The 13967-nt window shown below is 43.5% G+C and overlaps 1 protein-coding gene across 3 annotated transcripts in view; it reads right to left on the minus strand.

Moving 5' to 3' along the window:
• NCAN (neurocan) overlaps nt 1–13967 on the minus strand; it is a 388051-nt gene that overhangs the window by 59004 nt on the left and 315080 nt on the right. For all 3 annotated transcript variants that reach the window (XM_069216521.1, XM_069216522.1, XM_069216523.1), the window contains one exon: nt 9317–9430. In XM_069216521.1, the coding sequence (XP_069072622.1) occupies nt 9317–9430 (114 nt within the window). The remainder of the gene's footprint in view (nt 1–9316; nt 9431–13967) is intronic.

Below are 13967 nucleotides of genomic sequence, written 5' to 3' on the forward strand. Positions count from 1 at the left end.
TGCACCGCTCCTGCAGTCTGCAATGAAAGGACTGCTGTCGTCTGCTTACTTGGGTCACTCAGGGTGGCACAACCAGTGCTTCAGGCCCTGATGACCCCTTTAACTTTCATGCCATGGGTACCATTGGCACCATTTACCAGGGAATTATAAGGGGGTTAAAGTCTTTACCAATTGGGGATACCAATTCACATACATCAGATTTAGGGAGAGAGCACTGGTACTGGGGCCTGGTTAGCAGGCTCCAGCGCCCTTTCTGAGTCAAGTCGTAAACTAGGCGCTAGTAGTCCAAATGGGTGCAAAACGTGGGGGGAAACGGTGAAAAAGCCTGTTTTCCTACAACTGGTCTTTGTTAAAACTGCTGCCATATTATCCAGAGCGCCAGCGCTAAATTTGAGATGCTAACTTTTCTCTGCATGACCTTGCAGAACAAAATCTGATTGGTAAGCACCTATTGTACTTTCTGTTGCTTTCCCTCTCCAACCCAGTTGTGCTCCAACATAATACTGTTTCCTATTATTTTCTGTATTTTGGAAACAAATGTAAGAAACCCAAGTAACTCTTGCCATCTCAGTCACTTTGGCACACTTTTTGCACAAACTAATTTCACAACTGTAGCCAAAGTCTATTTTATATTCTATTTTTCAATTATTCTATTGCAAATAATGTATCTTTGTTGTCCTGATGATGACCCACTGAGCAATATACATAAGTCGAAACGTCTCCACACTATAAGTGGACATTTTCACATGGACGGTTTTTGGACTGATATATAATGTTTGGTCCAGTCCCACAGCCACCTCATCCAGTTGCCACTTGCATTTTATAATGGGCCCATAAACTATCATGTATAAAATGAAACTGCATACAAATATTGTATTTTTGTTTTTACGGAGCAAGGCACCACCTGCCCTTTACTCATAATTATCCCATTTGACATATGGCTTTATTTACCCTATACAATTGTTTTGCATTACAAAATGTGTGTAAGTGATTCGGTGCATTTATGACATTGAATATTTGGCAATTAATTAGCATAAATTATTCTCTATATCCACCTGAGAGGATCTACTATTACTTCTATTTTATCTAATTTCATAGAGTGACATATGTTCGTTCTCTCAGAATTTGCTCTTGTGCATATCGAGAAGCACATTTTTGTTAACAATGCATTCTTGCAAATTTCTGATTTGTATTGACAACAACTTTTTTAAAGAAGGCGTGTGGTCTTTGTGATAAGAGACATTTGTCTTTCAGAAAAAAGCTATATGACACTTGGATACAATGACACAACTAATCAAACTTATCAATATATCTCTCTGTACAGCTCTAAGCAGTCTTCTTTGATTTCAATGCCCAGAAATTCTCCTTTTCTGCAGAGGTTGTCTTTGCTCCTGTGATTCCTTTGCCCTCCAGTCCTTTTTATGGGCAAGTGCAAAGCGCTCCGTTCTGTGTTGTTATCTCTCTTTGGGCTTCAAAACACGCCCATGTCACATCGGTGTCTTTCATTGGTTCGTGGGCTTGCCTTTTAAAATCTGCTTGCTTTCATTAGTGGAAGGCATGCATACTTCATGCCTTTTCCGGTGGTTAGCCCTCCTCGAGCGCAGCGACCAACTACTGAAAACATACGAGGCTCGCTGGTTTCCGTCCAGTTTGTGGACTACTTTGTTTCTTTTTTCGCAACGCGATCTCGCTTGGCAGAAGTCGAGCGCTTTGCATGACATAGACCCTGTTACATAGTTAATTGCACTTTTGCCAGTTACGTAGATAATTGCACTTTTGCCGATAGGTTTCACTATGAGTGAACTGTTATTTCCATTTGTGTGTCTGCTTTGCATTGATGGCGTCCGTCAACTTGCTTATGTGAAACTTTTACTTTTCAGTTTATATGGCAGGAAAAAAGGCCAGTTAGTTATGTGAAACTGTTTTATTTTCATTTTCAATTTATGTGGCAAGAAAAGTCCGGTTTGGAGTTTACAATTCTAATTGCTCGAGCACAAGCAAACGCGAGACCGCTTGCATTGCAAATGCTTGTTTGAACCTTCGATTTGAATGATTTTCTGTTCAGCACAGTAAATAGAACCCACACCTAACCACGGTCCCTTCCAGTGTGTGACCTCTGAGCTCCCGCTGCTCTAGTGCGCCAGCCACAGCCGCGTGAGAGTTGTGAGCATGCGTTAATAAGAGGAGTATTGTGAGTAGGATGCGGGGGGTAAGCAAACACTGTTAGCTTGCTTTCTGCCACGCTTCTCCAGAGACAGTAGCTGCCTCAAAGCACATGGACCTTTCTTCGTGTTCCTAGCCTGATCTTCCAGCCCTCATTACTGACGAGCACAAGCCGGCTGCAACCACTGCATCCCCAGGGTTCCAGAGGCCACTGTGTCTGTGATGAAGTGCGAAGGGACCAGCTGGGAGGCAGCAGGAGTGGGTAACCAGGGAAGGATCTGAAGCTGGCTAGGGCGAAATGTGTTTGTAGAACAAAGCAGAGACGTTGGATGAACATAAATTGGCGGAAGCCTTCTCCAGATATGAAAGAGTGGTGCATTCAGAGAGCTTCCTGAGATGGACTCTCGAGCAGTGCGAGCTGGCATTAATTAATGGTACGCGATGAGTCCCTGTGACATGGGTGCACAACCTCAGCGTCCTCTTCCATCATGGTCTGAAGCACCCGCCGTGAGGATGGGGCGTAACAGCCAGAGCTGCAATCTTTGGACACGGGAAGCAGGTTCGAGTCACGGCGTCGGCTCAACATCCTGTGACTCTGGACAAGTCACTTAATCTACCAAAAACGAATGTGTTCTTGTGTAACATAACTGGTGCTCATATAAAGCGCTCCAATACTTTTGTGTCTAGTTAGCACTGTATAAAACCGCACCAAAAAAAATAAGTTGACTCCAGTTCAAACCAGTGGTCGAATTCGGTGGGATCGGAGGGGCACGGCATGCCCCTAAATTATTATAATTTTTTTATTTATGAAAAAACTTTCCCTTACTTTTCATGAAAAGACAACCGTCCAGGGAAGGAAAACTCCGATCGTGCAAATGCTTCACCTTAAGTTTCATTCTGGGAATGTCCTGTGCTGTGAGACCAAGGGAGGGCCGGCAGCTTAGCAACAAACAGGCCTTCTTGCCAGGGTGCCTCCTCGCCTAAAGACATGCAAAAGCACAAACCTGATTAATCTGCATATGTAAAGGGAGCTTGGGAGCAGGTACAAGTTTAATTGACCTAATCACTCAAAGCTTTGTGATGACAAAGATTTATTATTTTCCACTGGTAGTGCAAGGGAGCTTCCAGCTGAGCTGCTCACTGCCATTTTCATGGCAGTTATATAAAAATAAATCATTACGTACAGTCTGGTCTTTACTAAAACCTATATTTTGGAAGTACCATTTTATCTGAAACCTTTTTGCACATTTGGTAGCAGTCTGTCTTATACTGCGTGTAATGCAAGTTTTTAAAATAAATGACTTTCATGCTCTCAGTGCTTTCTGTCACAGGCTGGGCCCTCGTAGCACTAACAATACACAAGCCCTATGATCCATTGCGTCAACTAAGATTTTATTTTGTGGTTTTCTGGTTATGCACAGGCCTCTCAGTGCATTAACTAACAGAGGTTTCATAATACAGAATAGTGCATTTGCCACTGATTAACGTAACTTTTTTAAATGCGTTTTTCATTTAAGCCTTGAGTTATTTTATATGAAGCTACCTGAAGATGAAAGACCCCAAAAAATTAAAGGATATTTAGTTTTTTTATCGAAAGCATTTGTCCCCGCCCCCACGCTCACTGACCCCGCCCCCACTGTTTGCAGCATCACAGTTCCCATACTTGTTTAATGTACTTCGACCGCTGGTTCAAACCGAATCAGACAACTTTACTGTGCGCCTTTGTCTTAACAAATTGACTTTGACAACAATTAACCATTTTAATCATGTTCATTGTGTCTACTAGAAATGAAGAATCGTATGGTCGATAGATTATTTGTTGATGAAAAGTTCTACAAATCTTGACTGCGGTTCAAAATATAGACTGGTGTTATGGCACCCTGGGTCTTCCGTATTGGAAGCAACAGATATAATCTTGTTACTCTGGGATCTGTGAGACTGAGTAAACTACACACTTTTACTGATGAACTTCTAATGTTTATGTGACTATGATGCAGATAAAACCAGTGGTTTGTAAAACAATGCCATGAGTTTAAACAAATAATTGACAGACTCCTCATTAGATGTACTGAGATGCACTGATGTAACATGGCTGGCGCTGCTATAGACAACTTGTCACATCAGTCATAGAAACAAAAGACAGACTTCAGTTCAGATATAGCTGTCATTGCATTACGGAATAAGGTTGGCTTAATGCACAGCGCCAAAGTCTCAATACTCAGAGACAACAACTAACTGCCCCTGTTCTGAACCCTTGAAGTCTAAATGGATGGCAATAGACAAATAGGTAATTGCTGCATTCAAGTGAAAGAAAAATCCATCACTGGTCTTTGCACTCTGGAGAGGTGACCATTTAATTAAATAAAAATTAAGGTGTTACAAAGGGACATCATACAAACCACAAATATTGAGCTAGCTGTGACAGGTAGACATCACTGAAAGGTGCCACAGTTGTCTTTCTAGCTTAGATAATCATGTTATGCCTCTTCAAACTAGAAAATGGTTCATAGTAAAAACAGAACACAAGAATCTGAGGTCAACACATGGTGCTCAATATCCATTTGTGAAGATTAGGAATAATTAAAGATTTTTGTAACTTTTGGGCTGCTGTTCTCTCTCTTGGTGATAAATGGAACATGACTAGGGGTGGTCGGTGAACTTCGCTCATGGACTTTTTCCCACTCTGCGCTCCACTAAGAGCGCGGAGTTCTGAAAAACTTCACGGAGCACAGTTTTTTTCCCTCGTTCGCACTCACCACCATTAAGTTGGTGAGCTCGAGCAAGGAAAATCTTACTCCAGACCACCCCCCAGAAAGATTTCTAAACGTGGGCAGTCGCGGATGGTTGCTACGACTCGCGTTGAGAAACCTTCCGTTCACGTTGAGGAAGCTGCCGCTTTAGTAGGAAATCTATTCGAGCAGCAGGAAAGAAGCAGCGCCCTCTTGCGCTGCACGTGGTGCCATTCACGCTGAACAAACACTCAGCGCTAACAATCAGCACGAACAGCGCGATCTAGAGCACTCCGCCGCTTGCAGCAGAGTTTTTCAGTTACTTCGCAGAGTTCAGCATAGCGGAACACCGCCCAGGCCTAAACATGACACAAAACTCCTCATTGCTTAACTGCTCACTTTGAGTAAAAATAGAGAAACTCAAACTGAGTCTGTTAATACACTGTTGTATTTATCTGCAAGGAACAACTGAAAACGCTGTCCTAAGCTTAAAAGTTAAACAATATATTTAAATATATTCTGACCATAATGCTGCCTGAATTGTTAGGCCAAATTGAATTGACAACCCATATATACAATTGTGGTTAGGCACAAAGGCAATTTCGAGTGTGTTACGTAGGCCTCCTTTACACTATCTTAAATGCCTTTGTGAATTGGCCCCAAAACTTCTAAAATGTGAATAAATTGGGAAATTTGGGTAATATGCATTTATTATTAATAGAAATAGAAAGGGCTGTGTCCTCTTTGCACTTTTACGTATATCGAGGTGTATGTTTTGGGTCAGAATCACCAAGGCTTGTAAGTAAAAAAAATAGCATACTCCTGTAATATGACTTTCTGTACTCATAAATGCTTTAGTGAACCCTCCCACCCTCTACTGGGCAAAGTTTCCAGTGAATCATGTGTGACCCATTATTAGCAAGCAGGTAGGCTCCTTAGCTGACCCACAACAAAAGGATGGTAAGGAAATTAGGTATAATCAAAGATGTCGAGCAATTAATATGTTGCAATTGGACATATGTGACTTTGTGATTAAGGAATATGGGGCCATGTGTACCAAACTTTGAAATAGCCAGTTACTAGCTGTAATTTCCTGCAAATTGCAATTAGGAAATCACTATTTCAAATATATGAAACTCTTGAGTTTCATTCGCAAATCCCAGTAGGTCGCAAATAGACCTACCTCATGAATATTAATGAAGTAGATATTGGTTTGTAACCCATTCGGAATCGCTAAAAATCACAGGGATGGTGGCCTGCGGGGGTCAGCAGACCACCATGTCTGTGACTGCTTTTAAATAAAGATTTTTTTAATACAGCCTGTTAACCTTTAGGGAACACCAGATGTGTTTAAAAAAATAAAAAAATAAAAATTATTTTCATTTTTTAAGAGTAGGCGGTGGGCCAGGGGATCACTGCCTCCTCTTAACAAAAGGTTTTACAAACATTCACAAAGGGGAGCGGGTCCCTTGGGGACCCCTTCCCATTTGCAAATGGATTACCACCAATTTGAAATTGGCAGCATATTCCAAATGTTTTGCGACCACATTTTAGTTGCAAAGCATTCATAGATACCATTCCAATTCGGCATTAGGAAGAGACGCCCTCAACGCCCCTCTTCCTAATACCGAATCACAAACCCAAACTGCGATTCGGTAACAGGTTACCGAATCACCATTTTGGTTTGGTACATGTCAAAATGCTTTCAGCATTCGCAAACGGACCGATCCTGCGCAAAGGCCTGTTTTCGACAGGCAAAAAGGTTTGCACATGTGGCCCATAATCTGCAAATGAACCGACCCTTGCTGTGAACAACCTGAGATATGTGCACTCTTGCCCTGATGAAGGTTCTGCTGAAATTATCTGAGAGACGAAAATATCGTCAACAAAGAGTTGTGTCTGTGGGTGCCCTATACCGAATGAGAGTTCACATTCCCTACTTACAGAATGCACGGAATACATTATCTTCACTGTAATCATTGGGACAAGTAATTTTAGTTGACTTTATCATCTGAAACTAGCTGCAGCTGTGACCCTCTCTATAAACCAACAAGGATAGCCTTTCTGGAAGTTATAAGATGGTGCAGGGAATGAATTTAATTGACGATATTAAGCACTGAAGACATATGTGGGAGAAGTGTATGCAAAAATGTTTGAATAAATAATTGATCAAAACTGCAGTGTGAGTTTGGAGATGGCCATCTGTTCTACAAATTATGTTTTGGAATTCAGCCATGCGACAAGTAACATCTACAGTCACTGAATCAGTTTTCCCTGTTCTCTCATGCTAAAAACTGTGGAAGCAAGATTCTTAAGTTTGGAGCTAGGCTTATTGGAACTGGTGATCTGGGACGAATTCCTGTGAGTCTATACTACTTAATCTTAAAACACGGGTGTTGACAGAAGCAAAATAAGGGTCTCCGTCACCATGCCTGGACTACCACCCGCTATATTTTGAGATCCCTACCGACCCAACCGAGGTAGGTCTCTATGCCTTCAGTGCAACCATCATCACGGTGGCCCTTCTAAAGCCACTGAAAGTTTAGTGAGCAGCCGCCATGTCTTAGGCGTTTGCACCTCACACTGTATTGCTTTCTAACAATGAACTCCCAGAGTAGGAGTTTGTTTTGGGGGAAAAAAAAATCTAATATCTTCAGAGCATTCTTCGAGTATGTGGGGGTCATTTTTCAGGTCGGCACTAGCAGGGTTTCCCCAGCAGTCCCATACTGACAAAAAAAAAAAAACCTCATAGCATCTGCTCCAAAGAGGGTGGATGGTCTGATGCACCTACACACACAACACAAACTCTGTTTGGCTGTAGGTGGAGCCAGGAGGGACACCGCCGTCAGAAATAGGATGGTCCTGCTGACTCAAAGTAGACACTTAGAATGGCGGACAGGTTACTCTGTCCTATTTGCGGTCGAGTACCCTGTCTGAAACTCAAAATAAGGCTCTTTACAGTGCCACCCATTCTGTTAATGGCCATATTTCACAACATTTTAGGGGCTGATTTAGTGTTTGGCCGACAGGGTACTCTATCGCATAGCACATAGGTGCACTCTGAATGTATCTTGCAAGGCAGGAGACGTAACACCAAGAAACGAGGCGAGGCACGGCGGGGTTGGCGTGGAGCTGGAACTGCCTCAATTACCTCTTTGGACACCTAACTCATGTGCGACTTGCTCTGGGTTGTAAAATCCCTTAGCTAAGACTCTTTGTACAAATCAAAAGGAATAAAAAGGAAACTAAAGGAAAATGTAATGGTTAATTGATTTATAGGTTACACTTTTTTTTATTTCTATAGTAGTTTATTTTGTGTTTTAAATATCAAATCATAGAAAAATGAAACAGTCAATTAATTATAAGATTAGCACATAACACTAAAAACTGTTAAAAAAACAGAAATTAGTGATTTGAGTACAGTAAATTTATGTAACTTAATGGGCTGTCTTATTTAAACTCATGATCAATATAATATTCAGTAAAAAGATTACATTTATTATACCAAAGTAGCATTTAAGATTTGTATATCAATATTTTATATTGGAGCAGTGAGAATTCATGTAACAGTTAATGCCTGTGTATAATCTTTAAAGAATCTTTGAGGGGGCTCCTGTTATAGGAAAGACCTAACTGGCAGGGAAAACACTTAACTGGGAGATGGAGAAATGGGACTGTAGGTGACCAGGAAACATGTAAAGTGGAATTGTATGAATATTATTGTTTGACTTGAATAACTGTAGAACAAATATTGCAGGTTACAATTTTCTCAGTAAATGTAATGCAACTTTAATGATTTTCTATGCTTCCCAGAACTATCAATAAAAATGTGTGATGCAAATATGTAAATACCAGCTGCACAGTGTTCTGTCTAGAGGTATTCCCACCCATCTCCCCATGGAGTCCATGTGTGTACACATGCACATACAGTCATACATGCAAACATGTGCACACGTTCACATACAGTCACCCCCACACTCGACCATAAATGCAGAGATATACACGTGCAAACGCACACTCATTCCTGAACACCCCAAGGTTCTATATACACCACCTCTTGTATGAGAGGCTCTTGCTAAAATGGAAAGATAAAGAATTATGTTCATTCTACAGAAAATACATATTAAATAACAGCAATATTATTCAGAGAGGGAATTTGAAGATTGGTGGGGTCTCGTGAAATAACTAAGACCTGGTGAAAACATCAAAGTGTGAACACCAACAGTTAGGTATTAACCTGCCAAATATCCTTAAATTGGCCACATTTTGTTAGCGCGCTGAATCAGCCAATCAGTGACAAGGCACGTCATGCAGCACCACTATAATCAAGGGCACTTCCAGATCCTCAGGTAGAATGTCCATCTACGTCTAACTTCACATGAATCCACAACTCTTCAAGTTCTATAGGAGTGCGCACGCCTTACCTTTTTCGCAGGTGAGCCCTTCATAGCTCGGCAAGCACAGGCATAAGAACGAGTTGACTTCGTCGACGCAGGTGCCGCCATTTTGGCAAGGAGATGTCAGGCAATCGTCAATATCTAGACAGGTAAAGAGCACATGTGCTTGAGGGGTGCTGGGAAAGAACAGGCCCTTGCAACCATTTCCAAAGTGAGCAAGGTTCATCGTGCCTCGACAATGCAAGAGCCAATCAACTGCCACTACAAGAGTAGACGTGCAACACTGACAGCGCAAACACCATCTCACATATACGAACACTACGCAAACCAGTCACTAGCACTGCTAGAGAAGTCAATGCAATAATACCAGCAAAAGGACCATCTGACCCAATGCCAGCACTGCAAAAACCAGTCAAGTAGGACTGTAAGAACCTCCACTCCAACAGCACAAGGACCATCTCACTCAACACCAATACTAAAATAAATTATCTATTTCCATGCAGGCTGTGCAAACCCCATTAAACCCACACGCCACCAGGAAGCAAACACCCAACATCTTCTCAGAGGTGCAAAATGCCCTCAACTGTAGAGTGCATCAAGACAACCCCCAAAGAACAGGCTCACCCAATCGCAACCCAACAGCTCAGCATCAATCCACCCTCTTTCCCCACATGCAGGCACTGTGCTTGCTGACTCCTCCCTGCTATGCCCAAGACCCCCATTAGAGCCATCAAATGTCATCACCCCACCTGTAGGACCAGGCTGTCATGTCACCTCTACATGTATGTTAGCATTCTGCTATTAGTGGCTTCCACCATATTTAGAATTAGTTAGGGGTCTGTCTACTTCCTGGTCAGGGGTCACCTCTCCATAACTAGAAAATAAAAATACCGGCCTAATTTATTGTTTTGGCTACAAGTCGAAGTAGGTGCTTATGTGGGTTCACTGGCGGGACAAGATGTTAGCTTTCATGAACTGTACCGTCTCTGTTCAGGTACCGCTTTGTTTTGTGTTTATTTTGATGTTTAGGGCTCCTTCGGCCTCAACACATATCCTACAACACGTTTTGCAGATTATAATAGTTTGACTCCTTTCGCCCAAAAATCCAGTTGTGACATACCCGAAAATCTTCAGAGATAGTTCCTTTAATGTATAGTTTGCCATTTCATTGACATTTTTTCCTCAACATCCTAATGAATGCCAAGAGGGTTGAAACATGTTGAAATGTCTGTTACTGACTTTTGTTACTCACTATAAATCGGTACTCTGCGAAATACTCTGTAGATTTACAATCTTTCAACAGCATCAATTAGCCAATATCTTTTGAGGTAGGCTTAAGCGCGCATATTCCTTGAAAGAAACATTTGTGATCCATACTGTTTGAAAATTAGAAATTAAAAACCTTGGACCGCTATTGGGTGTTCAGAGATAACTAAGAAAATCCTCCAATTTCTGTAGGAAAGTCTAAAATAAAAGTACAGGATGGATAGTATGTATTTCCTCCATCATAGGCAGTGTTGTCGATGACATTAGGATGGGGAATTCCAAACCATATATAAAGTTTCATCCTGAAATTTGGAGGTTTTTGAGTTCCATCCTGCCTCAAACCAGGGTATGTGTACCTTTTAGTGCCCTGTTAGTCCGATGTGTGAATTAAATAATTGAATTTATTTTATTTGAGATATACTGACTGTGCCACTCTTCATTCAGACAGGCCCTAGCCTCGAATAAACTGAAATAAGGATTGTTGTCCCCAGAGAATAGTGTTATTTTGCTTCTACCCCTTCAATAGTACTACTAGTTTTAGTAACATTCTCTCTTTTCATGGAAGCTGAAGACTAAACACGCTGCGAGGACCCAGATCCCTGAGGATCTAGAGACAACAGGACCCGAAGGTGCAAGACCTTACGCAGGTGAAGGCCACTGTGAGAGGAATGACATTTAGGAGGACCAAGGTGCGCGTGGGTCCAAAGATGCAAGGACCCTGGGGTAGGAGGATCCAAGGACGAGAGGATTTAGGTGCATGAGGACACTGGGGTGAGAGGACCGAGGTGTGCGAGGACCCAGGAGCGTGAGGATCCAAGGACGAGAGGATCCAAGGACATGAGGAATCAGGAGTGATGGACGCAAGGGTGTGAGAGTTCAGGTGAGCGAGGATTCAATGGTGAGAGGAATAAGATGTGTGAGGAAGAGCGAGAGGACTCCGATGAGTGAGGATTCAAGAGCGAGAGGACTCCGATGAGTGAGGATTCAAGAGCGAGAGGACTCCGATGAGTGAGGATTCAAGAGCGAGAGGATTCAGATGAGCGAGGATTCAAGAGCGAGAGGACTCAGATGAGAGAGGATTCAGGAGCGAGAGGACTCAGATGAGAGAGGATTCAAGATCGAGAGGACTCCGATGAGAGGATTCAAGAGCGAGAGGACTCAGATGAGTGAGAATTCAAGGGCGAGAGGACTCAGATGAGCGAGGATTCAAGGGCGAGAGGACTCAGATGAGTGAGGATTCAAGAGCGAGAGGACTCAGATGAGTGAGGATTCAAGAGTGAGAGGACTCAGATGAGAGAGGATTCAAGGGCGAGAGGACTCAGATGAGAGGATGCAAGAGCGAGAGGACTCAGATGAGTGAAAATTCAAGGGTTAGAGGACTCAGATGAGTGAGGATTCAAGGGCGAGAGGACTCAGATGAGTGAGGATTCAAGAGCGAGAGGACTCAGATGAGTGAGGATTCAAGAGTGAGAGGACTCAGATGAGAGAGGATTCAAGGGCGAGAGGACTCAGATGAGAGGATGCAAGAGCGAGAGGACTCAGATGAGTGAAAATTCAAGGGTTAGAGGACTCAGATGAGTGAGGATTCAAGAGCGAGAGGACTCAGATGAGCGAGGATTCAAGAGCGAGAGGACTCAGATGAGAGAGGATTCAAGAGCGAGAGGACTCAGATGAGAGAGGATTCAAGATCGAGAGGACTCAGATGAGAGAGGATTCAGGAGCAAGAGGGCTCAAGAGCGAGAGGACTCAGATGAGAGAGGATTCAAGAGCGGGAGGACTCAGATGAGAGAGGATTGAAGAGCGCGAGGACTCAGATGAGAGGATTCAAGAGCGCGAGGACTGAGACGAGCGAGGATTCAAGAGCGTGAGAACTCAGATGAGAGAAGATTCATGAGCAAGAGGACTCAGATGAGTGAGGCTTCAAGAGCGAGAGGACTCAGATGAAAGAAGATTCAAGGGCGAGAGGACTCGGAAGTGAGGATTCAAGAGTGAGGGGACTCAGATGAGTGAGGATTCAAGAGCGAGAGGACTGATGAGAGAGGATTCAAGGGCGAGAGGACTCAGATGAGTGAGGATTCAAGGGCGAGAGGACTCAGATGAGAGAGGATTCAAGGGCGAGAGGACTCAGATGAGAGAGGATTCAAGAGCGAGAGGACTCGGATGAGAGAGGATTGAAGGGTGAGAGGACTCAGATGAGAGAGGACTCAAGAGCGAGAGGACTCAGATGAGAGAGGATTCAAGAGAGAGAGGACTCAGATGAGTGAGAATTCAAGAGCGAGAGGACTGAGATGAGAGAGGTTTCAAGAGGACTCAGATGAGAGGATTCAAGGGTGAGACGACTCAGATGATTGAATTCAAGGGCGAGACTACTCAGAAGAGAGGATTCAAGGGTGAGAAGACTCAGATGAGAGGATTCAAGAGCGAGAGGACTCAGGTAAGAGAGGATTTAAGAGCGAGAGGACTCATGAGTGAGGATTCAAGAGCGAGAGGACTCAGGTAAGAGAGGATTTAAGAGCGAGAGGACTCATGAGTGAGGATTCAAGAGCGTGAGGACTCAGATGAGAGGATTCAAGAGCGAAAGGACTCAGATGAAAGGATTGAAGGGCGAGAGGACTCAGATGAGAGGATTCAAGGGCGAGAGGACTCAGATGAGAGAGGATTCAAGGGCAAGAGGACTCAGATGAGAGAGGATTCAAGGGCGAGAGGACTCAGATGAGAGAGGATTCAGGAGCGGGAGGACTCAGATGAGAGGATTCAAGAGCGAGACGACTCAGATGAGAGAGGATTGAAGGGCGAGAGGACTCAGATGAGTGAGAATTCAAGAGCGAGAGGAATGAGATGAGAGAGGATTCAAAAGCGAGAGGACTCAGATGAGAGGATTCAAGGGTGAGACGACTCAGATGAGAGGATTCAAGGGCGAGACGACTCAGATGAGAGGATTCAAGGGCGAGAGGACTCAGATGAGAGGATTCAAGAGCGAGAGGACTCAGATGAGTGAGGATTCAAGAGCGAGAGGACTCAGATGAGAGGGTTCAAGAGCGAGAGGACTCATGTGAGAGAGGATTCAAGAGCGAGAGGACTCAGATGAGTGAGGATTCAAGAGCGAGAGGACTCAGATGAGAGGATTCAAGAGCGAGAGGACTCAGATGAGAGAGGATTCAAGAGCGAGAGGACTCAGATGAGAGGATTCAAGAGCGAGAGGACTCAGATGAGAGAGGATTCAAGAGCGAGAGGACTCAGATGAGAGAGGATTCAAGAGCGAGAGGACTCAGATGAGAGAGGATTCAAGAGCGAGAGGACTCAGATGAGAGGATTCCATGCCGAGAGGATTCAGATGAGAGAGGATTCAAGAGCGAGAGGACTGAGATGAGAGAGGATTCAAAAGCGAGAGGACTCAGATGAGAGGATTCAA

The sequence above is a fragment of the Pleurodeles waltl genome, chromosome 12 (assembly GCF_031143425.1).
Source record: "Pleurodeles waltl isolate 20211129_DDA chromosome 12, aPleWal1.hap1.20221129, whole genome shotgun sequence".
Lineage (NCBI taxonomy): Eukaryota > Metazoa > Chordata > Amphibia > Caudata > Salamandridae > Pleurodeles > Pleurodeles waltl.